The following is a 25,985-nucleotide window of genomic DNA, read 5'->3' as shown; positions in this document are numbered from 1 at the left end:
TTTTGTTTTTTTTTTTTTTTTTTTAACCTGGAAGTTGCTCTGGCTCAGGCTACTGGCCATTTGATAAAGTTTTGTTCACAAGCTTTCACTTCCTCTTGGAAATTCAAAGAGTTAATGCACTTCAGAAGAGTCTCTCAGTGTAGATGTTCATGGGTGTGCAGTTGCATGGTTTTGATCGTCAGTGTAACTGTCACTGCAGGCAGAGACTATGAGTAATTGCACTTTGGTTGAGTTGATATCATAAATTCCATTTATTCATTCAAGTAGACTTCCTTCTGTATTGGACCCCGAGCTCCATAGAGGCACAGATGTGTCTGTTTTCACTCAATGCACTTTTGCATTTACCCCTTGAACCTACAATGGCTACTTGATAGACATTTGTTAAATGAACAAATAACATGATTTACCCCTGTGGAGTTATTAAGGCACTAAAACTTTGCGATTCAGTGTATTTTTCTATTAAACGTTTGTAAACATCATCCTTGTTGTGTTTGAAAGTGATTATACAAGATGACAGTGTACTCATCTGCATCTGTACACAAGAGTGATAAACGCCTTATGTGAGAACTTTGATGTCCCCTCTGGATTCTGCCTCAGATCTCTGAGAGATCATCACCATGGGCTGTCCAGATGAAGCAGTCCAAGGCTTTTTTCTGAGTGGCTGGAAACTCAGGGACGGAGACCAGTTGATTACCTTTCTTCAATCACTTGCATTTCCCAAAGAACCCTAACCTTTTCCCAATCACAGCTTCTTTATCTGTTATCATTTTTACACTCCCCGTCACCCCATCTTCCCACACAGGTTCTTCTTTTGTCCAGTAGCTGTTGTCTTCTTTTTCCTCTTGGACATTTTGCCTTCTACCCAAATGCAGAGTGTGAGCACAACCATTTCTGTTACTGTCTGAAGCTCATTTGAGCCCCACTCTTGAATCTGACCCACTCCTATTTCCTGCCAGTCAAGCCCTGCCAAAAGAGGAACAGGACTCCCTGTCTTGGCCACCAGATTCAAGCAGCCAACTTTTCTAGCTATTCAGTAGCCCCGTAGCTTCTCATTGGGTGACTTCTATTGAGCTTCTCATTTCTGTTGTTTCAGCAGCATCCACCTTGGGCCTTGGTGCTGTAATAGCCTTTGAGGGCAGGCAGGAGACTAGAGGTGCTCATGAATGTGACCTGGGACTTAAGTGTGCATACCCATGTATTCAGTGATTATTTATCTGGTGCGTGTTATGTGCCTGGTGTGTTATCCAGCTGGAGCTGTGGTGAGAGAGGTGACTGGTCACTGTTAGGACAGATCAGGGCTGGAACAGAGTCCTCTTTTCTCCCATCTCTCCAGACTGAGCCATGCCTCCCCATACCTGTGTGCTTCCATGGTCTCCCTCAGTGTCACCTTCCCAAGCATCCACTCTGAGGTTCTGACAACCACTTTTTTGATGTTTATTTTGTGGCAGATGATTCAAGAGAGCCGATTTCTCATAGAAATGGCGGATGCAGTTCAGGAAAAGATTGTCCAGTGTCAGAAAGCAGGTAATTTTTTTTATTCTGTTTAAAAAACATAGGGCAATTCTTTGCAGATTTTTAAAAAGTTCTTGTTTTTTTCTCTTAAAACATGATGATGTTTAACTGTACTTTAGGCTGCAGAAGTCTTTGTTTCGTACAGAAGACATCTGGAAGGTAAAGGTGGATTAGATTTGTGTACACAGAGGGGAGGGCAGCATCTGAAGTTGTCCTTGGAGTCGAGGGCTCCCGAATCTGCTTCCCTACTGTCATGGAACATATGGTTTTACATAGGCACCCTTAAACCCACTTCATCTTTGCAATTTGAGTCATGACCCGATTAATTGTCCATGTTCTAGCCCCATTTCGTAGTCTTCATTTTAGATCCAGGATGGGAAGGGCCACCCGTCTGCAGTTACACAGCTCTGCTTCTTATTGCTCCCCTCCATGGGAAGATGGAAGTGATGACAGCTGCCTCATAAACATGACATGGGCCCACCTCACCTACTCCTCATAGTAGCTCTCAGTGGTCCTCTCTCTGCAATGGGTCCAGCTGCAGAGGAAGTAGCTGAGCTCCTGAGAAACAAAGTCAGTGACCCGACAGCCCCTGTCACCATTGGGTGAGGCTGACTTTGAACCTAGACTTTGCAATAGTGGCCGTCACCAACCAGGCTGAGATGTTTCCACTGAGAGGAGTTACAAACTAATGACACCTGTTGGTAGTGCCATGCCAGGCACCGCTCTGAGAGAGCCCTAAGTGTGCCCAGTCCCACAAGATGACCCTCTGTCACCACCACATGCCAGCGAGGCATCTCAGGAGCACATCAATAGTGGCTCACGCCTGGGCTCTGTGTTGTAGTCCATGTACTTCTCTCTGTGCTGTCAGTGAATATGGCTCCTGGATTGTGAACAGAGGTAGAGTTACTCAAGCACGGGGATTGCAGAGTCCTGCTTGCACTCTGGGTCATGTCCCCAGTGCTGGATGCTGAACAGTCGGTGTGCGGCGGCCCTGCCCAGGCACCTTCTTGGTGTCGCTAGTAGGCTGAGTCATGTCTAATGCTGATCCTGGAGCAGGTAGGACATGAGGGGTCTGTCCAGTACCCTTTTCTTGAGTGTCAAAAAGCTCTGCTGTGGAAAAGTGATTAGGCCTTGCTGGCCAAGCCACTGGGAGCAGAAGCTCTTGGGGAGGATTCATTCCATATCAGCCTAGCTGTCCTTGGAAGCAGCTCACTGTCAGAAGGAGAATGCAGTTCTGTCCTTGAAGGCCAGTGACATCTTCATGGACTGATGTTGCTGCTATCACATGGCTTTCAGGGCCCATCAGTGGTGGAGAGCTGTTCCCAAAGCTGAGCACTTGGGTGTTTCTTGGGATTCATTTTCGAAAGTCTTGTTATTGTTAGTCAGCATTTACTGATCGCTGATGATTATCCATGAGGGCTTCAGGGCAGCTGTTGAAGCTGTAGGGCTGGATCATGGAGAAGTGAAGCTGGGCACCTCCCCTACTGGCACCATCTGCACCCACCCTTCACGTGACACCCAGGACGGATGGGGAGGGAGCTGCTGCAATCAGTCCTTGTAGATGACTCCTGCCTGTCAGGATGTGATTTTGCCTCACAGAGTATTGCTGGTTTCCCCATGGACAGCCCTTTGATGGGATGAATAAAATGGAAAGAAAAATTCAATTCAGGGTATGGACATTGTCAGAGGACACAGATGTGAAATTATATTTACAATAAGTGCCTATTTTCTGAAATTTGTGCCAAGATTTCTTTGTCTCTTTTTAAAGGGATGGGGTTCCATGAAGAGCTTCATAACCTAGCAGCAAAGGAAGGCTTGAAAGGAAGGAAACTCAACAAGGCGGCTGAGAGCTTTGCTTGGAACATCACTGTGTTGAAGGTAATGCAGCCCCATCATGGAGGGAGGGAGGTGCTGTGTGGTTAAACACGTATCAGGGCATTACACTGCATGTGGCCCACTCACCATGTTCACGCTCTGAGAGAGGGGGACATGCACTCTGGGAGGGACCCACTTTTAGCCTCAGGGGCAGAAAGCAGAGGATGCCATGTGTGTGAGACCCAGTTCCTCACTTGGTGAGTGTGTGCACGCACGTGTGTATTCTTCAAGTGTTTATGAGTGTTTCTTTCTGTGGAAAGAACAGTGCCCAATGCTGCCAGTAAGGTTCCAGTGTAAGTGACTGACAAGAGTTTTACACTATGGAATATTCAGAGCCATTTAAGATTGTTTGCTTTAAAAATAGTCCCTTCATAAATACGTTTCTTTTTGCAGATATCTTTGGGAGATTGTGATTTGTTCTCTGTTGCAAATTAATTGTAGGACTTTGGTGTAAAGAATGCTACCTTGTATGTCTTCTTACATGAAAGGAAAAATGACTTAGGTAGTTGGAATAATGTATTTTGGATTCTGTGATGGGAGAGAAATAGCCACAAAACTAATAGGTTGACATCTGGAAAATACCTATGTGTCGGATGCTGTTTTGTGAGGTTTATGTGAATTAGTAATTGAATACAACTGCCCACATTGTTAAAATGTTCACTGTACAGATGAGAAAACTGAGGCCTTGAAGGCTTTCAGATGTCACCTCAGGTCACTCGGCTGCGGTTGGACCCAGGCAGTTTGGCTTCAGAGCCTGTCTTTAACTTGCTGGGCAGTAATGTTGAACATGTCTACGTGAGGTGATGGTGCATACATCTCTTGAAGATTCAGTCCACAAATGTTTGTCATCTGTGTAGGCATTTGAAGGTTCATAGAGAAGTGAAGAGGTATGGACCCTGACCTCATGAAGTCAGCAGTCTGAGGATGTGGGGAAGATAGACACCATTGGCTTAAGGGACAGAGATGAGCTAAGGGTGTCCATTGATTGAGGAGTTTATTACAGCTCTAGAGTGTCATGTGGCAGCCTGAGCCTGATATACCATTTTCTGTTCAGCAGATATTTATTTGAGTTTGTTACTGTACCAATCATTGAGAATGATGCTAGGGCTTCAAGTGTCAGTCAGGTTCCCTGGGCCTCTACTCATAATGCCCCTCAGCAATTCAACAGTCTGTGTGACCCACACTGAAGGCTTGGGCACTTGTGTACATTTTCCTACCTTCCTTGCAACAACTGTATGATTTTGCAGTAATTCTTACTGATTTTGATAGGACTCTCATGGTCTTATAGTTGAGGAATTTGAAGCTAGGGAAAGTTTTAGTTTGTTGCCTAGAATCACACAGGCAGTATATAGCAGAGCTGAGATTTTAAACTCATGCCCATAGTTACAAGCACTACACTGCCCTACCTCCTTATATTAGTCAGGTTTCCTGTGGCTGAGACACAATACCCACAATGCAGAGCAGGAAAGGTTTAATTTAGCTCATTGTTTCAGCAGATTCAGTATATAGACAGCTGGATCCAAGGTAGAAATACCATGGCAGAAAGACATGGTGGAGGAAAGACACTTAATTCAGGTTGGCTTGGAAGCATATCAGGGGAACAGTGCCAGAGAGGAAGGGAAAAGGGACTGTACAGTACCCAAGACCATACCCCCGTGATCCACTCGGACACACACGGGAATGTTGCTGTACTAATCTAGGCATTTCTTAATGAAGTTGGCATATCAGGATTTGTAGCCACAATCCATCCCTTATAAATTTCACACCCTAACACATCTGCTTAAACCATATTCACCAAATAAAGACAATAACAAGTTCATAATTCTGCCTAACATGACACAACTATTATGCATGTAATGGAGAATGTAATAATCCTCTCCCTAGAGTCTCAACTGTTCCAGCATTTTTCAAAAGTTCAACTCTCTCCTGAGACTCTTAGGCAAACTATTAGCTGTGAACCTCTGTAAAAAAAAGAAATACACACTCCCGAGGAATAATAGCACAAGATAAACATTCCCATTCCAAATGGGAGGAATAAGGGCTTAGAAAAGAATCACATCAAAGCAAGACCAAAACCCATCAGGGCCAGGCAAACATTGTACCCTATACCTCCATATCTGGCACTCAGGAAAAATGGTGGTAAAAAGTGAGTTCCAAAGGGCTTGAGTGACAATGGAGTCCTTGTTCCCAAATGAAACCTCCTGGGCCTAGTCTTTATTGTCAGCATTCCTATGGCATTCTGGTCTTCTGAGCTCTAAACTGATTTCCCCTTCCGGTTCTGTTTAGAATCTTTTCTAAGACTTCTCTAGCTGGCATCTCCAAATCTTTCCAAATTTCTAGTGCAAACCAGTTCCAAAAGTTTATAAACCACATGATAAGGTACAGTCACATCAGTGGCCCCACTTTTTTGGTAAACTGTGTGACCTTACAGCAGTACTTGCTGACCTTAGTTACTTCTCTTGTCATCGAGACACAATACCCAACATCCAAGTTGAAAGAGGAGAGGTTATTTTTGGCTCACAGTTTGCAGAGGCTTCAGCCCATAGTTGGTAGCTCCAAGGCAGGGCAGCATGGTTCAGAGGCATGGAGGAGCAAAGCTGCTCATGGCATGGTGTTCAGGAAGCCCAGGATGAAGGGAGGATTGGGGAGGCCACACCTCCAGTGACCTGCCTCTTCTGACCAGATCCTACCTAGCAGCAAGTCAGCGCTAAGCCGCCATAGTCTATTCACCTTCCAAAAGCCCTACCTGTGATCCCATGAGGTATTAGGGCTAGATCTAGATATAAAGAATAGCACTGACCATCTCACAGATGAGTAATTGGATGTTTAAGTCTCTTGGAATCGCACAGCCAGTATATGATTTTAAGCTCATGGACAACCACTTTGCTGCCCCATCTTGTCTAACACTCAGTTAGTGTGTTGAGGAAGCCCAGTACAGGCATGGATGCAGGTTCTGTGTGCAAACTGACAGATATTGGTGAGATTTTAGCCTAAGCATAAATGTCTGTGCATAGTTATAATATCTAAATCTTGGATTTTATGAGGAATTAAATGACATAGGAGAAGTCAAGTTGTAGTGTACAAAATTAGACAGTATAATCTACGTGCTCAAAACTAGACTGTATAATCTACTTGCTATGTCTTTTTATGTGTTTGTTTTCCAGATGAGGATGCCTGTTAGAGGGCTGAGATCCCTTCTGTTCTTGTTTGTTTCTCTGTTAATTTTGACTTAGGCCCAGTGAATATTTTCTGAAGTCTGTTTTTGTGTTTGTTTGGTTTGGTGACAGGAGCTAATTGCTACATGTGGCTGATGAAATGCTGTGCAAATCTTTTAAGGTAGAGTTTTTTCAACACATCTGACCTTCCGCTGTCATAGATCATGCACTGACTGCTGGCCTTTCAGCTTGTGCAGTGGGAACTTAAGCAAGGGTAGAAACTTTTCCAAACTCCCAGGATTTAATTTCTCTTCCCATGGGTTTGATGGACCTGGTAATCAGGCATCCTTTCCTCAAGAGCTGAACAAATTCTTCCTTGGCTTTGGAGTTACTAGCTCAGAAAAAGACAACCTGGCTTTGAGTGAGGTTCTCCTAATAATTCTCCAGTGGGCTACTCAGAGAAGACACGTGCTGAGGAAGACGCTCTGTCCGTTCTCTAGCTCACTTCCACAGTGCTCAGGGCTTGCTCCTGGGTTCTCCAGCTTGCTGTCACTTTAGACAAAAGTCTTCCTTCCTCAAAGTCTTTCAGTTCATGCACTGTCTGAGTTTAAAATCTACTAGTCAATCTGCTTTGCTTATAATGTGAAGTAAGAAATGAGCACCCCTGTAAGCCCATCACCGAGTTAATAAATATGGCAGGGTTCACCCATGTACTTGTTTTCTGCTGAAAATGTTTGCTCATACACAGTTATGACAAGTATTCTCCATTGTCTAGAGTAGCGGTGGCAAACCTTGTAGAGACAGGCTCCCAAACTGCAACTCCAGACCCACTTATTTATTACAGGCTGCCAATGCTGCAATTCCTACGGAGGTTTTAGAATAAGCAGCTGTTATCTGGTGCTTGGCTGCTAGGGCGACTTGGCCTGTGTGCCGACAGAGAGGCTCTGTGTGCCTGCTGTGGCACATATTCCTTTGGTTCACTATCACTGGTCCAAGGGGAGGGAGCAGGACTTGACCAATACTCATCTAATGTGTGCGTTCATGTTTCTAAAGGTGTTTAATTCTGGTGTAATTTCCAATCCGTAAGGGAAGAGTGAGAAAAAATGAGAAATATGCTCTCAGAGCCACTGTGGATTAGCCCTGTGGAATGGTGGGAGGGGCATTGGCTTTAGAGCCAACTGAGCTGAGACTAAGAAACAAATTCTTTAGTTTATATCTCCTGCAGCTCAGAACTATGATAATCCAATATTAATAAGTGATAGGAAACTCAGAGAACAATTTGCAGAGAGATAAAGAGCTCTACAGTAAAATGAATAAACTGTGGTTTTCCCCAGCGGTCAGGTCTTAGAATCTAGCATGGAAGCTGAAATCGAGATCCCTGAAAGCTCCTGTACTTGTGTTTTTGTTAATTCATACTCCAGGCCCCCATGAACCCATTGCAGGGGCTTGTTCTGCATCGCTCTACACGTGTTTTGTCCATCTTTACCCACTGTAGCAGCCTGCTCTCCTCTCCTTGCATTTGACTGTCATACACATGAACCTCCTGGAGCCACCATGTCTTTGGGATGACAGTGGTGACCACCATCTCAGCCCCTTGTTGAGGTGCTCACTGGAGCAAAATCACTGCACCCATTTCACACTCACTCCTAACAATCCCGCCCATCCATCTCTGCTCCGTGATGTCCTTTGGGAGTGAGTTTTGTGCCTTTGTCTGTTTGTGCTGCTATAACAAAACGCCTGAAGTTAAGGAATTTATAAACAAATTTATTTCTTGTGATTCTAGGGGGTGAGGAGCCCAAGGTCAGGGCGTTGGCAGGCTTGGTGTGGTTCGAAGCCTCCTCACTCACTTAGCCCTGCAGGGAATGGGCCAGGAGGGCAGGAAGCACCAAACAGAGTGGAAGGTTCACTGGTGCCCTCTAGTCCCTTTTAGGGTGCAAATCCCATCCTTGAGGGTGAAGTCTTCATGGCCTACTCACCCCCTCAAGGCCCTGCCTCTTCCTGTTGTGGTCTTGGGGACATGAATTTTGGAGTGGACACAGCATAGCAACCAAAACAGTTTGGTTGCTAACATAATATTAACACCCCATGATGGGAACTTTCCTTGTCTTTAAGGGTTCTGCGAAGAGGTAGTACAACTTTCCTTACATGGCCACCATCTTAGCGGAAGTTTCCATCATGAGAGGTCTAACTTCTTGGTAGAGCAATGAGTTTATGGTGTGTATGTCACTGATTTCACAAACATTGTTTACTGTGAAGGAGAACTGGTCTAGCGTTTCCTCCATCCAGAAGGCTTCTCTTTTAGGTACCGAAAGAACTTTATCATAAGGTTACCTCATCCATGAAACTGAAGTTAGATAGAGTCTGAGAGTACAATTTGAGTGAATTTTCCCAACATATATTTTTCTAAATTGGCTTGTCAGTTATTTGACAGAATGAAATTCCATTATCCTTACATTTTTAACAATTTCTGAAAAAAAAATCAATTTAACAGGCTAGAAAAACATTAAGTAGCAATCTCTAAAAATAATGAAGAAACACAATTAGTAAACATTTTATTATAAAGAAAAATCTAGTCAGGTGTGGTGGCACATGTCTGTAATCCTTGCACTTGGGAGGCTGAGGCAGGAGAATTACTTCAAGTTTCAGGCCAACCTGGGATAATGATACCTGCTTCAACAAAACAAAACAAAACAAATCTATGAAATAGACAATTGCTAGAGAATTGGGGAGAAAGAAAAGAGTTAAGGAGTAGCTGCCTTTATATCAGGAATTTCATTGATTACTAGCTGAATGACATGGAGTAAATAAAAAAATGAATAAAACTATTGTTTTGTCAATGGTCATTCCTATTAAGTGTGTATTTACTGTTTTCCCTGGGTGGATTTCCAGTTTATAATCTGATGCATTCCAATGTGTGCCATAAGACCGGGCCTCCTTTACAGATTTATGTTCAGAGGTTGTGACTAATCTTTCCCACCAACTTTTTGGCTTTTTGTCACTGTGAAATCTGTTTTCCTCCGACGTTTATCTGAGGAGGATTTTCATGTCCCCTGGGAAGAGCAGGGCTGGCCTGTCTTACTTCCTGCCCTGGCTTCCTGGGTCCCTAGCCAGGAAGACTCCCCCACCCGCCCCAGTTTCAGGCCCTTGGAGCTCTGGGAATCTGGAGGCTGTCACTGTGGTCAGACACTTTGTCACAGACCCGGAAGACGTGCTGGGGGTCTGTGCCCATGGCTGAGAGACTGGAGAAGAAGAGGGGAGGGTGTGAGGAGCAAGCAGGTCTGGGCGGGAGGCTCGTGCCTGAGGTGGCCACAGATACCTAAGCCATCCTGGGAGATGCCGAGTCCCCAGGGCCCCGCAGGTGGCTGTGGTGACCAGGTCTGGGGCTCCTGGGGGTGCATGAAGGAGGCACAGGTCCAGCGCCCATGTCCTCATTCCTGGAGACCTTCTGCTATGGGCGTCTGGCAGCTGCTGGTGCTGCTGTAGAAGGGGTAAGGCTAAGCTCCTCCTGAGCTCCGACGTTCAGAAAAGGACAGCTGTTTATGATTGCCTAGAAAGAGCCCAGATAATGACAGTGCATTAATGATTTTTTAATATTGGAGATTGAACCCAGTGCCTTACTGATTTACATCTCCAGCCTCCTTTTATTTATTTATTTTTAAAATTTTGAGACAGGGTCTTGCTAAGTTCCTAAATTGCCCAGACTGGGCTTGAATGTGTGATCCTCCTGCTTCAGCCTCCCTGAATTGTGGGATTGCAGTCATGCAGTTCTACGCCCGGCTAACAAGCTGTTCTTACTACTGGTACTAGTAACAGTGATTGAGAAACAAAGCAAATAGCCAGACTCTGTCTAGTTGTGTGGCTTTGGGAAAAAGTCCTATGTCTCTGTGTTTCTGAATCAGCTTGGATACATGAGCTTGTGCCGAGGGAGCAACAATCCGAAGCTTCCCAGTAGCTTAAACCCAAGTTTATATCTTGCTTGTGTTTCGTGTTCATCCCCGCTCAGGACGGGGCCTCTGGGACCGGGCTCATGGGGACTCCATCTTGACACATCCTCTGTGGTCCAGGTGGGGAAGATGAGTCTGCTTCACCAGCTGCTGCTGGACTCTCCTCTCTGGCAGAGATTGGAGTCCAACTTCCTGGGGCAGGGGCGTGGCCTCCTTGGGGCAGGAGCAAGGGTCAGTGGACAGGATCTACACCTGCATCCTCCTGTGTGGTCAGGATTCAGTGGCTCAGCACACTGAGGGGAGTTCAAGGTTTTGCTTCACCCTTTGAATGCTCACCTGGCAAGGCCAGTGACAGCCTTGTCCCTGAGGAGCTCCTTTCTTCTCGTGGCCTCTTCAGGGAGTCTTGGGTTTAACTTTGCCTCTTACTTTAATCAGTTCCTGTTTGTTACTCAAGGAAGGCGGCCCAGGATTCTGCTGTAGGAGCTCAGCTGACTGGGGATATGTTCGAGCATTCCTGACATTGGAAACTGCTTCCAGTGATGCCTACAGAGTGTATTCTTGGGCCATAGATACCCTTCTGTCTTATCTTAGTGTGACCTGAGAGTTGAGACATACGGGAAGTTGATTGTATTGCACTGGGCTATGCAGTGGTATCCTGGTTTATGATCTTGATTCTACCATTTTGGTCACAAACTGAGTTGGATAAGAACCAAACCAGATTCAGTGGTTAGATTCAGTGTTGACCTTATGGGGAAATCTGATTCAGTTCTGATCCATTTCCCTTTGTGATTTTTGAGAGAATTGCATTTGTGAACTGAGGTACCGATGTAACTCTAGAAATCTGGAATTAGCGATGTGTTTAAAGTATGACTAGAATTATAAACATAACTGTAAGCCTCTGTGTCACCTTTCAAAATTGTCTTTTCTTCTCTAGGGTTTCTTAACTATGAGATTGGACTCCATGATTCCTAGAATCCTTATAGCTACCTACATTTATGAGTATACAAAATACATTATTTTCAGTAGTTCATCTACCTTTGCTTGCTCAAATACTGTGGTCCCTTTGTCACTAAACTTACCAACAGTGTAGTCTCTATACTCATACATCCTCTCTTTTACATTTGGCTCTCGCCACCTTTGGTTATTTGGAAGCCGCCCCTACACCCGCATTACACGCAGTCTATTCCTCGAGCATAGCCTTCCATTTGATCCTCCTGAAGCTGCACTTTTTCCAGATTTTCCTTTCCAAATGGGAAGCTCTACATTTGCAATCCTGCTAGAAATTTTTGCAGACAAAATGATCTTTTCTGCTTTCATTCTGCAAGGCTGCTCTTCATTGAGAATACTCAAGAGTCTTGCAGAAGTTCTAATAATCAAATTCATTTTGCAACTCATAAAAGTTCTTTTATCCTGGAAACACAGATCATAGTTTGTTAAACTCCACAGGCTAAGTGCTCTGCAATGAAAAGAAAAATCATACTGAACAGACCATATGAGTAGTTATTACTTCAGGACACACCTGCTTGTCTTTTCACCTGTCTCGCCAGCTAGGTGTCTATCCATTTGCTCAAAATTCACTGCTGACCTGCAGAGTTTCTTTGTTGTTAGCTTAATGGTGCCAAGCAGCTAGTAAAAGGAATATTGCATATTGATCTAGCCTGTAGCTTCTCTAGGCTACAGATATTTTTAAATTTTCACGTTTAAAATCAATTTTAATTTTTTCTTGCTCTTTTCAAATGTTTAAAAAATATTGTTGGAATTTTGGTGTGAAGTTGTGCTGTCTGTCTTGTGGGTGATGTTTGGTGGCAAATGCAGATAGGAGGAGCAGAGCAGCAGTGAGCCAACCCTGAGGGCCAGAACTCCGGCAGTTGGTTTAGTCTCACCCTGCGGGGCAAGTCCGGGCTCCCCCGCGACCCCAGCCCTGCCTGACAGTGGTGTCACCGGTCACCAGGAGGGAGGTGGGCCTCGGGACAGAGAATGGATGGGTCACTGCCAGGAAAGGGTGACTCTGTGCCAGGCCCCTTCTCTTTATATATCAAGGTAGACAGGAGGCCTCGCAAGCCAAGAGTGGACATTTGGAAGACAGGGCAGCATCCTTGGACTTTCTAAGCTACGGGCTAGCTGAAGACGGTGCTTCTAGACACGGCTCCAGCCAGGCCTTGTTGTTGGCTGTGTGTGGACCAAAAACCTTTCTGTCACCTCAAGAAATCGATTTATTTCCACTTCAATACTTGTAAATAGGGATGGGGTGGGGCAAAGCCCAAGGAGAGGCTAATCCATAAATTAGCAAATAACAATTTTAAGAAGTTTTATTTTGAGTGAAACCACATTTACCTGTACAACCAATATGGCTGCAAGTTCCCCACGGTCAGTGGCACATAGAGGCAGCATGTTGGCCCTGGGGGTGTACCCGGGTGTGATGACTGCTGGTGCCAGTGGGAAACAGTTCTGTGGGTGCTCGCTCTGCGCTGACTCAGCGCTGGTCTCCAGGAGCCACAGGCCCACAGAGATGCTCACTGCCTGATCACGTGGCACATGTTAGCCGCATCACTGCTGAGCACCTTAAAGAGAGGTTGCGTGGCACCTCGAGAAGGACCGGATCTAGCTCATCACGAGGTCAGCTTTCCTGGAGGACACACAGGAGAGCCGAGGATAAACACAGTGTCCTGGATGCCAGAGCCCTGCCTTGGATCTTATATGTGACTGTGGTTGCCATAACAGGCTGAGAATAGTGGTGAAAACAAAGCAAATCAAATCAGGATACGCTGGAACTTCTTACTGGACTGCGGAGTCCTAGGGCTTCTGCCTGGCTCATTTAATTACCCCTCATTAGCCTCCTGGCTAATTCGTTATTATAGCAACTCTGCTCCTGAGTCATATTGTTAATTGCAAGTGGATTTAATCACCTAGCTCCTGAAAAGTAATCTGTGGCAAAGGCTTATGTCCCTGTGAATCCATACCATTCATCTGACAGCTTATATTGGTGGAGGAGGAGATTATAAGGTTGGTTTTGCAGAGATTTCTGTAGCTTAAAGCCGAACATGTGGAGCAGGGAGGTTTACATTAGTGTTAGAAAAGGGATGAATTCTTTCTGTAAAAATTGTAGTGAAAGCACCTTTCATAGTAACAAATCTCAAGTTTAGAGCACCGTATCCAGCAGCACAGGGCAGCCCTGTGGCCCTCGAAGGCTCCTCAGCCCTGGGCAGGCTGACTTCCAGGTGAGTAGACTTCTGCCTGGCAGCTGCGGCCCAGCTGGGCTGCCCAGGAGTCTCATGGAGATGAAAGAGTTATGGGAGCACATAGCACTTCACTTCTGCTCCGGGAGAATAGACTTAGAGTCTCTGGGAGGTACACTTTTTTTTTTTTCCAGATGAAAACTGCATTTTATAATGATTTTGAATAATTCAAGAGTGGCAGGATCCTAATGAATATCAGTAGCATGCTAGCCCCAGGACTTGGCTGTGCTTGTGAGGGTGTTGAAAGTCTTCCTTTTACGCAGGAAAATGGTCTTTACAGAAAATCTGTTCTTCACACATTGATTCTCAGGTTGGAGTTTAGCTAAGGTGAGCTGGATGTCTTAACTCTGTTCATTATTTTCTACAGTGACACAGAAGAACGAAAACATTGATAACCAAATGTTTCCATTCTAGTTTAAGACCCTGTTAGATTTTACAGATACAAGCCTCTCTCCATCTATCTAATTTCCTCGTTATTAACTGAATCCCAGCAGTGTGAGCTCGTGTCTCTGAATGCCTGTGTCTGTGATTCACATACATGTGCACACGCAGTAAAATAAAACTAAATCCAGATTTTGATGGAGACTTCATTAGGAGGGATCAGGGCAAGAAGCGGAGGACTGCGCAGCAGGGGCTCCTGGACTGGGGGCCGGCCAGGGAAGCGCAAGGGTTTGAGAAGTGCGTGTGGGAGAGGGAAAGCTTTACGTACAGTCAGTCTTTTCCTGTGAGAAGCCATTCAGGGGTGCATGTGGGGTGCTGTGCGTTGCCCAGAGGGTTGGTCAGAGGTCAAGGGCATCATCATCAGAGGAGGAAACTGAGGTGAAGCCTGACTGAATCATGGCAGCAGCTGTGTGTCTGGTGGGGAGCAGACAGCTCTGCCAGTCACTCGGGAGGCAAGAAAGGGGTCTGGGTCCTGTCTTCCCACCCCACCTGCCCCGAGGCTGAGCCCTATGGTGGATAAATTTCTTCTCTGTCTCTGTTTCCAGGGTTACAGGACCCGGGTAGAGCCTCGTGTCATCACGCGTGAATGTGCGTACAAAGCATTATGAGTTTATGTGTCCTTAAGCATCGGAAGGATAACTTACTTTAAGAATAATGGGATTAGATGGTGACTCTTTTAAAGCCATAAGGAAAGATCATAATAGATGGCAAGAAAATTTCCAATTTACACTTCTCCACTGCAGGGAGATCCAGTGAACTGGAAAATACATCATGCATGAGATCACTTATTCACAGTAACAGGCTGTGGGATGAACCACTTTTCACCCTTATTTCTCACTTTTTATAAAACAATTTTATATTATTAGTTATTCTCCAGATGTTGAAGTGTCAGGCATTTGTGGTAAATGGAGATACCTATTTACCAAAGCAGAATAATTAGGAACTGAATTTTCCTTTTAAACAAAAATTCATAGCATTGAGATGATTATAAAATCATTTTGAAAAATCCCCAAAGTTTAAAAAATCAGTTTTGATTCATAAAAAATGTGGCACATAACTTCAGAAGAGTATTTGAATAAAGTGGGAAACATAAATCGTATAATCATTGTCTTAAAGTCTTGAAAGAAGGTCCCTTCTGGAATAAAAGGCTCCAATCCACCGCAGGGGCTCAAGCCTCAGGTGTCCGCATTCTTCGTGGTTTCCTGGGAGGGCGGCTGGTCCCCAGGCTCATGGAGAAAGGCATAGTGTGGGGTGCTTTTTCGCTGGAGAGACTCCCAAAATAGCAGAGATTGGGAACCCTTCATGATGGGGTTCGCACCTCCGCTGGGACAGAGCTCTGTGCTCTAAGAATAGTCTTTTGTGTGGTTATTGAAAAGACACTATTCTCCACAGCTGTTGTGAGCTCTACTCAGGGATGGAAAGTTCTCAAATGGCTTCACACTATATTCCAGGATGAAATGGTTGCTGTCCATGTTTCTCCAGGGCATCCCTTCCCCAGCTGGATGCCCCAGTTGTCTGCTGCCCCTGGCTGGCCTTAGGATTCAGTGGGACTAGAAGTGCTATGGGTCCTTTGGTCAGGGGCTACCATCGCTGGGGCACAGGAGAAGGTCCTGATCAGATCTGGTTTTGAGAAGTTCTGCTGCCTCTCTAAAGCTTGTGTTAAGGGATGCATTTCTCACATACGTTTAACTTATGCCCTGTGGTAGTTTACATCTTAAGACCCATGAACACTGGCACTCAGGGAGGCTTGGAGCCTGGCTGTGCCACTGTGGGGTGATGGCGGGCATTGGGGCATGGCCAGGGGGCGTGGAGACCCTGGGCACTGCCAAGTGAGCAGCACCCTTGCCCTCCTGCCATGTGTCCTGCGCTGCCTTTGACCCCAGAACAGTGGGGCCGAAGGACCGCAGTCTGGAACCAGGACCTAAATAAACCTGTCCTTATTTATTTCCTTTTGTATTACTGAGTACTGAACCCCCAGAGTCTGCATACTAGCTGCATCCCCAGGCCTCTTTTGCTTCATTTTGAGACAGGATCTCTGAGTTGTCCAGGCTTGTGATTCCCCTGTCAGCCTTCTCAGGTACTGGGATCACAGTGTGGACCACCACACTTGGCATTTTGTTACACAGGCTGAAAGCCGAGGGTCACAACTACATACCCTACACATATAGCCCAGGCTCAGCGAAATGTCTAAATGCCTTTGTTCAGAAATGGCGATCTGTGTCACTGTGATTTTCTGTTTTCCTAGCTTTAATTGAGCTTCACTTTTTTTTTTCCTGAAAGCAAAATCGAGAGAGGAAGATCCAGTGTTGTAGAAGCACTCTCGTCCTCTGGCTGTGTTATGGGGATGGGGACTTTCTTCTTCCAGACTGCTGAGCAGGGTTGACCATGTGCAGGGACCTCCTGGGACCCCAGTGCTGCTCACAGCCTGTCTGGGGGAAGTGTGGCTGACTGTGCCCTTCTCCTCCTCACCAGGCACCTGTAGGTGAGAAGTTGAGACCCGAGACCACTCCAGAGAGGCCAGCAGGAGACTTCTTGAGTGTGTAGAAGTGCGTGTTCAGGGTAGCTGTGTCCTGATCCCCAGCCCAAACAGTGGACTGAACAGTTTATAACGATGTGTGTTGTGTGTCCCAAGTGGCTCCCGGAGTTCTTCCTTGAAGTCTGAGGCTGGAGAGAGGAAGCCAGCCACTTCCTGCTCTCCGTCAGCCCCATCATTTCAGCCAGGAGAGGAAGGAGCCGTGGGAAGGAGCAGTCGCGTGTGTCCGTGCATGCGTGCGAGCATAGTCCCCTGGGTCTCATCCTTCTCATTGAGGTCTGTAATAGTGATCGTAGATCGTAATTCCCCAAGAAGGACATTTCCTTTTGGGTTTGTGACTATCCAAATCTGTTTTCAGTTGTTCCCTGAAGAATGTAAACATGTATGAGCAATATAATAATTACAAACCCCATCAAGGTAGAGATTCAAATTCCAAGTTGTAGAGGAAGGTGTTCTTTGCTACTGAATCACAGCCTTGTCAACCAGGCAGAATCAGATTTGTGAGCCTCTCCATAGTAATACTTGCCTCCATAAATCACTGGCTTCCCAATAGGAAATCTACTTCTGTTCTAGAAGAAGTTTGCATGATGCTTTGTCCTGTGTTTGTGTCTCCTACTAAATGCACTCCTCCTGGGGGCCTGAGCTGAGGGGAGAGAGCAGAGGTGTCTGGATCACGGCATGGTGCAGGGTCACATGCAGAAGGACGCACGTGGCCTGGACGTTCTCTGGGGTGGAGTTCTGGTATCCATGTCCGTGCCACAGCATGCTCTGGGTCTCCTCCTGTGGCTCCTGATCTGTGGATCCCCTTCCCTGGCCTGGCCTTTCCTAGTCTCGCCTTTGTTTTTCTGTTGCTGCACAATGCAGGCAGGCTCTGCAAGCACTGGGCTGGTGATGTGGCTGTCGCTTTTCCTGTCAGCAAGCAAAGAAAGCCCATCTTCTCCTGGCGAGGTTGCTGAGGGGCAGTCAGTGGGTGACTCCTCTTGGGATCAGGTCTGGAGCTGGCCGGGCTTCTGCACTGAGATTGGGCTCCCTCTGGGCTCACTTGTGAGTGGGCAGGAGTGTGTGTGTGTGTGTGTGTGTGTGTGTGTGTGTGTGCATCTGAATGCATGCTGAATGCACATCGGATGTGGGTCTTGGTAGCCCCATCCTACAGTCTCCACGTGCCCAGTGTACAACACAGACTTTAAAACACAAGCCTGAGAAAAAAATGCACTAAGAGACAGAACTAGGAGAGAAAGCTGGGAGCCAGGACGACCGAGGCTGGTGCAGCTGACAAAGGCGCTGGCCAGTCCTGGGCACTGACTGACTTTTATTGGCAGTCAGCTGGGGTAAAGGTGATGTGCAGTTTCTATGGAATTAATGTAAGCAATGCTCAGAAAGTACAAGACAAAGCGTTCTGGAATTTGGAACAGAATAGAGAAACTATATGGTTGTAAATAGAACATTGTCCTTGTCCTTCTAGTCAGAAGGTTTTAGTTGTGGGAATGGAATTTGGGTGTGAGTTACTGTGACCTCAGCATGTAGGCTTCAGCCCACTCACCTCTGTAAACAGCCAACTGTGGGGTTCACTCTTCACAGCCTGCTTTGGGCGTAATCGATATTAATTACGCTCCTCTGCATGTTCTCATGGAGAGTGGACTTAAAAGAACACAAACCTATAAAACATCAAACATTGTTCCAGGGCAGTAAGACTCGAGACACCATTGCCTTTAGCGGATCACAAGAGGATTGACGTTTTGAATTCTTCTTACGGTTTTTGTCTTTTTCCAGTTATTAATAAACCATGTGGCCGAATTTAGAGGTTTTTAAAAAATCTACTCTAAATGCGTCCGGGTAACTTCTGTCTTTGTGTTCTCCTCTCCCTCAGTGACATCTCCATTTTTGTTGCTGTCATGAGTTCGGTCTCTGTCCAGGGATCCTCCTCGTACAGCTTCTTGTGCCATAAATAGATGGCTGTGCTTTGAGAAACCTCTCCTTTTCCTAAAATTCACTTAGGCCCCAAACTAGGAAACTTTCCCTTTTTGGTCTCAGTTGCACTTTTAGAATAATCTTTTCATTTTGAGATCATCATCATTTTTATCTAATAGCTTAGAAAATGTCTGGGAAACATTTTGATCACACCAGAAAGAAATGGACATTTTAGCCACTATCAGAATAGTCCTCATAAAACTGGAGTGCAGCTATGACCAGCTGCAATGATGAATTTGATTCCCTTTTTTAGTATATTTTAATATATAATCACTTATTTCAATAATAAGAAATAATCATAGCTAGTAGTTATAAAATGCTCACCTAGATAGTGTTCCCAGCACAATGTAGTTAATAAATCATTTGATTCTACTGGCAACTGTGTGGTAGTCAGGGCCCATTAATATTTGTCTTATGCACGAGGACACCGAGGGACAGACAGTTAGGTGGCAGCTCACCTTCACAAGTTCAGCTGGTCAGCAGGTCGGGTTCAGGCTGACCTGGTGGCCTTGTCTGTAGTGTGACAGGAGCTGCCCACCTGCCACCTGACTCTGTCGTGGGCAGTGAGGGGAAAGCACACTGAGAATGCTGAAGCCACGCTGGGTCATAATGACCATTCTGCAGGTGGACAGATAAATGTCCGTGGTCAGATGCCAGAGGAGGATTTGTTACTCACAGAGCAATCACAGGTGAATCCTAATTATGAAGACAGGTTGAGCAGGTTGAGTGTGGTCGGATGTAGACAGGTGGTTTGTGACTGACAGGGAGGGAGGGGACTCTTGCAGGCAAGGTGGTGCCCCCCAGACTTGTCAAAGTCCCCTCCCTCAGTGCCTCAGATTGTGTACTTGGAGGGAGGGCTGAAGAGAGATAATGACATTAAAACAAGGTCACCAGAGTGGCCCTGATACATTGTGTTGAGTATCCTTCTAAGGGAGGAAGTTGGGGCACATAGGAGACATCAGGAATGTGGGTGCCAGAGGAAAGACTGTGAAGACACAACGAGAAGGTGACGTGTGTCAGGTAAGGAGAGGCCTCAGGAGGGCCCAGCCCCGCAGACACCTTGATAAAGGACTTCCGGCTTTAACTGTGAGGACAGGAAGTTCTGCTGTGTAAGCCCCCAAGCCCCTGTTGGTGGCATGCTGGTGACCCAGGATGAGATGCCCAAAGTCCAAAGTTTGAGTTTCCTTGTATGAAACCCATCAGGAGGAAGAAGTAAGGAGTCCACATTCTGTCCTGATCGTGGGCTGGAAAGTGCAGTGTCATTAGGATGCACTTTCATGTGAAGCAGGGTCTCTTGGGACACACAGCCTCTCCTGGTGTGGTCAGACAGGGCGGTGGGAGAGGAGGGGAACTCCACCCACCTGTGCTGGCCGCCCTGTGTCCCCTTCCCCACTCCAGCGGCCTGCACCAGTGCTCGTTCCTTGATGATCATCCCCAGCAGGTCTGCGTGTGCAGTGGGTAGAGTTGATGTGGAAGGGTGGTGAGGCATCAGGTGAGCCGCATTCCTGGCCTGAATAGAGAGGTTGGAGGCAGGATTCTCTGGGGTGGGTGACAGTGTCCTGGGGATCATGGGTACGCAGTGGCACCACTCCGTTCTTTCGTCTGACGAAGGCAGCCTTGCTCAGGGCTGGCTGTGAAGGGGACAGAGCGATGGCACTGCCTGAAGGCTGGTGTGTCCCTGCGGGGGCTTCTGTGTGCCAGCGGGGGGCAGGGAGAAGACACTTTGTTCATTCAGCAGGTTACTGTGATGGCTGGCGTGGTCTTCTGTGCTGTCCAGTGGAAAGCACCAGCCACTGTGTCCATTTGTGACCAATAATTAATGAAGTAAAATTCCAGTCAGCCCTTTGGTGGTGTAACCGCACGTGACTCTAAGGACAGAACATGGCTTCATCACAGAGGCTGATGTCGAGGAGGCTGTCTGGGCCATAGTGACCCCAGAATGGGGAAGGAAGAGAGAGTCGTTTGTGTCCATCCTGGGGACAGCAGGGGACGCCCGTGTCTACTGAAGTGGCCGACCCTCCACTCGGCCAGCTGCAGCTTCCTGTGGGCTTCAGAGTGACCCCAGGGAGTGGTGCTCAGCCGGGCTCAGTTGCCCTTTCTGCCTCGTATCCCAAGCTTTTGCGTTCTTTGCTTGAGCAATTTGGCCATAGTAACTGGAGGATTTTTATATATTTCCTTTGAATGAAACAACTTGACCACATAAAACAAGCATCATGGGGTATACAGGTATGAGGAGTCTCTCAAATAGCAGAGCAATGTTTGGTTTCCGACTCCAGGTTCTTAAGGGAAGAAAATGATGTGAGGGCAGAGGACAGGTGGGCTGTGCTGGTCTCATGAGTACCCCTCACACTGCCATTGAGATGCACAGCCCTCAGCTGGAGACTGAGGAAGGGCAGGTCACGGTGGGGACTGGCTCTCGCGGGTCAGCCCTGGTGGCCATTGTTTTCTTGCTGGTACCAGAACACCTGTGGCAGGTGTCAGCCGGCTGCTGGAATGGAGAAATCCGGGTAGCTGGGAGTCTGGAGGAGTTGCTGTGGGTCTGTGGCAGATGTGGGAGCCCCCGGCGCTTGCTGTCGACACGGTCGGCTCTTCTGGAGCAGGTGGCAGGCCTGGCTGTGCGGATATAGCATCAGCACACAAGTGTTTCGCAGAGGGGCACGGCCACTCGCATCTGTGGGCCCAAGTGTCATTCCTTAATCTCCTAGGGAAAGGCCCTTTCCCCGTGACAGCTCTTGGTCCCCTCCACCGTCCCAGCTGTCCTCTCAGTGTCCTGACAGACTGTGGACAAGTGTTCGGTTCATGGTTGGCTGTCAGTGCCTGTCCTACAGAAGAGGTCTCCTCTTCTTTTCCGGTGACTGCTCTGTGGCCAACCTTTAGATTCTTTTATTTTTTCCTCTTTTTCAGAAAGTGGGGAGAGATGGAGGGAAAGAGATGAAGCATGGTGCTTCCGGAATGAGGGCGTGGGCCCTCGCTGTGCAGGGGAAGCCAGCCCTGCCTGCCCCGACTTTGCTCCTGTTCCTGTCAGATGTCACCTGAGTGTTTGTTTCCCTTACTGCAAATGCAAAGGCACAGTGGCAGCATCTTCCACACAACAGTGGTTGTCGGGAAGAGGGGAGAACTTCATCTTGCCTAGCAATTTAACCCTGAGCACTTAAGGTCATGTTAGATGAGGTAGTCGATTATGATGTTCTCCAAGCACCAAGGGCTAAGACACCGCCTGCCTCACACACGTGCACAGAATAGTTATGTTAGCTTACTTGTTTTTATTAGGTAAAACACTTTATGGGATATATTCTTAAGTCACCATCTTTTCTCCATTTCCCAGTTAGGGAAAGCAAATAGTCCTGTGATAAGTGTTCTGCCTTTGGAGAGGCAGGAGGCTTTCAGGCTTTGTTAAGAATGATATTTTCCATCTGAAAATTTGTGCACATAATGTTCACTTCTGATTTAAAGGCTTATTTAGACCAGCTGATTCTACTCAATATCTTGTGATTACTCTGCAAGCTCTCAGAATTTATTTGGTTACCTTTGCATATTTAGAATAATCCGGTGGAAATTTAAGCCCAGGCCTAACCCAAGTGGTTGTAGGGGACTTCACAGCAGTTTCCACCCACAACCCACGCCCTCCCTAAACCCGGAACTGTAGTGCCACCTGCTGGGCAGCCTGAACATTTTTCATTTTCTAGACCGCGGTGCCTGTGTAGAACACAGGAAATCCCCGCTTTTTTACTTTTAAATACACGTAGATTCACATTCTCTTCAAGTTGAGATGCTTTGTGTTTTCATTTGATCACTGATTTTCCACTCCACCCAAATCTATGCCTTCTGAAACAAGGACGAAAGAACTTGGGTGAAAGTTGAGGTTGAAGGTTATTCTATCCTAGAAGTAGAGGTTTTGAGTTATTCCTGTTCATATTTTGCCATTTTCCTTTCATAGCTCAGCCTAGCTGAATGTCTATATAATTTAAATATGTAAGAGGCTCTTACAGAAGACTTTCAGCCCCTCTGGCTCCTCTCCTTTCTCTGTCTCTGTGTCTGTACAGCCCACTGCTCCCCTGGGCTGTTAATGCTGTAGCCCCTCCTGTCCTCCCACATCCCCTACCCACCTCAGCTGTCTCCTTCTCCAGCCTTCTCCCCGAGGTCGCCAGAGCCTCCTGCTCACAAAGCACCCTCTGCTCTGCCGTGTCCCATCCCTGCCTCCCCACGACGCCGTCCCCGTCTCCTGGCCCATCCCTCCAGGGTCCTTTGCAGTTTGTCCCCTTTCTGGGTCCCCAACCCTGACTCATCCCATGATAGTTCCCACACAACTTCACTTCCTGCCCAGGGATGCCTTGGCTGTGTAGGTGTCTCCTGATCTCCAGATGACTCTGCTTACCTGACCTCCACACCCTTGCCCCCCACTGCCCCCCACACCACCCTAGAGACACCTCTGTCCCTACTGGACAGTGGATGACAGCCCAGAATCACCATGGCTGTGGCTCCTGGGAGTGACCCTTGAGCCTGTGCCTGGCCTCTGCCACCAGCCTGTGGCCTGGTGTTGCCAGCACCGCCCTGAGACATCCGGCCCTGCCACCGCCATCCTCGGGGCACCCTCTTGATCAGACAGAGCGGTGGTCTTGGCAGAGTGCTGGGCCTGCCTCAGCCCCTCAGATCCGTGTCTCCCACAAATAGCTCTGCAACGTGCTGTTTCCTTCCTCTCTAGCCCTCCTTCCTGTTCCTTGCCTGACCTAGGGACCCCAAATCACCGACTGGGCAGTGGTGAGTGGTGTGCGAAGCTCTCCGTGGTCCCTCAGGCCCGGGGAAGCCTGGCTTGGACCCTGCTGAGCGGCCCTTTCCTCGCGCCACGAGCTGTGCTGTTACCTGTGCTGAGTCTCTGGGGTTCCCTTGGTGTTGCTGCCCCTTATCCCTATGGTGCCCTGCACGGGTTTGGGGTCCTTCCCTGTGCTCCCTAGGACCCTGTTCTCCGTCACCACTTCCTTATCTTCATAAAAACAATTCTTTACTTGTTGTGTTTATTACACATGTTTTATGGTACACACACACACACACACACACACACACACATTTTTTTGTACCAGGGAGCAGGGATCGAACTCCGGTCCTTGCGCTTGTGAGGCAGGTGCTGGAACCACTGAGCTAAATCCCCAGCCCTTAACAATGCATATTGATCCGTCTATGGGTTCATTCAGGTAGGAACACACCCTCATTCTTCTTGCTGCCCCCTCCCCTTTCTAGATGGATCTCCTGCAGAGGGGAAGGAAGGGAGGAAAAGCATGAGGACGTGCCTGAATCTCGCCAGCTCCCCGCTGTGAATGTCACCACTGTGCATTGTAAACGTGGACTAGGAAAATAAAGGTTAAAAAAAGACAACATGAAATAGGAAGCTAGCCCTCCTCACCGCCTTCCCAGACCAGGCTCTTGTTTAACATAGGAAGTTCTAGATACTGACGCAGCAGCAGCTTGGAGCCCACCCTGGGGAATGACCTTTGGGGTGTGAACTCCAAGGGGAGCCTGTCACACCCACGGGAGTGGCACAGGGAGTGCAGCCCACGGGAGCTGGAGCTTCCCAGGCCACCAGCTGGTCCATTATTTACACCTCCTCTTTGCCATGGCGACATCTGCTCAGCCCGCCATGTCTGTCCTGACTACATCCGGCTTTCTCTGCAGGACGCTCAGCCTCAGCTGGGACAGAGCCTGGTCTCCACTCAGTGTTGCCTCTGTTGTTAACCCATTAAAGGGTGTGGCTGACATTGTCATTTCTCATTTATAATACATGTTTTTCCTTGCTTGGGTGGGGGAGGACAGAGCCCGTGTCAGGGTTGCCCAGGTGCCCCTGCAGGCGCCCCTGTAGGACACCAGCCTCCTGGCTCATGCAGGCTGGGGCACAGTCGCCCCGTCCTCTCCCTCTGGCACGGTGCTTCGTGGCCGTCACTTGCAGGCTGTGGCTGTGGTGGCGCAGGGCTCTCTGTCCTCCATGTGCCACCCTCTCTCCCTTGGCATGGACAGGAGTCTGGACTTCCCACACCATCTCCAGACATGCTCCTCTGGCTGGGGTGACCAACAAACCCCTCCTCTCTGACCCCAGGCTGCCTTGAAGGTCATGGCCCTATAGCTGTGGCTGCAGAGGTCAGCCCAAGGTCAGCCCAAGCTCTCTGGATGAGGAGGGCATCCTCTGGGCTCATCAGATGGAATTCTGGATTCTCAACATAGTGACTGGGGTACTGGGTACTGAACCTAGGAGGCACTGAGCTTCATCCTCTGCCCCCAGCCACCTTTTGGGGCAGGGGCTTGCTAAGTGGCTGGCCTCTGACTTGTCCTCCTGCCTCAGCCTCCCAAGTATGTGTGATTACAGACATGTACCACTATGTCCAGTTTATATGCTAATAATTAAAATTTCTTCAGAAAATTTTATTTTTGGTGTTTTAATTCATATATCCAAGTTCTAAGAAATACTAAATATGAATGTTCTCTCCCCAAGTTGCTGATGGTTCTGTTCGCACACTGATCTATTCTGGGAAGAACCTGAGGCAGAGCAGGATGAGGGACTAAGGGGGCTGTCAGCATGACACTCCCAGGGCTGAGTGGGTTTGGTGAAAGTATGGTGAATTTTTCCAGGCACACATATTTATAAAGTTGATTTAAAATAAGAAGGCAGGCCTGATGGTGGCTGACATTTAGGAGATGGTTCTGACGTGTGTGTGGTGACTTTGTGGTGGGTGTGTGTTGTGTAAAGCAGGGTGGAGCCATGCTTGTGCCTGCTCCAGTGAACAACGTGGGCCTGGCTGGGTCCCCATGTACCTCTGTCACACACGATGCCCTCTGACGTGGAGTGGCTTGGACCTCACCTTCACGTGCTGGTAATGTGTGAGCCCTGTTGGTTTCTGGATTAAAACGGCGACAGGACAAAGATGGTGTGGACTGTGGGTGGACTCAGTGTGCACTTCGCACAGGTGACAGTGGCCGATGCACGTTTGCCTCGGTGGGGGACAGTGTCGCGCCATGAAGACTGTCCTTGTTTTTATTCTGTGCGTACACCTACCTCCATCAAGGCAGCCGGACACAGCTCAGACATTGGAGAAATACAGATTTTAGTCTGTCACTGTGCAGGGTTGAAACACTTTAGAACAAACAAAAAGTGGAGGAGAACGTGCTGCTAGCCATTTGGGGTTGTGGATGGCGTGGGTGTGAGGGCTTCGATTGGAGGGAGTGTCAGATGGGGAGGTCGGTGCTGACGGTGCAGAGTGGCCGCTGGCCTGGAGGGACCAATATTCCTGGCTGGGTCACCTCATCCCCGTCCAGCTGTCTCGTCTCAGAAGAGGCC

The 25,985-nt window shown here is 47.7% G+C and overlaps 1 protein-coding gene across 7 annotated transcripts in view; it reads left to right on the top strand.

The window, feature by feature from the left end:
* Positions 1-25,985, top strand: part of Plcl1 (phospholipase C like 1 (inactive)) — a 271,071-nt gene that overhangs the window by 233,300 nt on the left and 11,786 nt on the right. For all 7 annotated transcript variants that reach the window (XM_033756393.1, XM_010631973.3, XM_010631978.3 and 4 more), the window contains exons 4-5: positions 1,449-1,524; positions 3,281-3,390. In XM_033756393.1, coding sequence (XP_033612284.1) covers positions 1,449-1,524; positions 3,281-3,390 — 186 coding nt within the window. The remainder of the gene's footprint in view (positions 1-1,448; positions 1,525-3,280; positions 3,391-25,985) is intronic.

This window comes from Fukomys damarensis, unplaced genomic scaffold, assembly GCF_012274545.1.
Source record: "Fukomys damarensis isolate Sample0158 unplaced genomic scaffold, DMR_v1.0_HiC HiC_scaffold_26, whole genome shotgun sequence".
Taxonomy (NCBI): Eukaryota; Metazoa; Chordata; class Mammalia; order Rodentia; family Bathyergidae; genus Fukomys; species Fukomys damarensis.
Note: the sequence above shows the minus strand (reverse complement) of the source record. Positions and strands in the feature narration are given on the sequence as shown.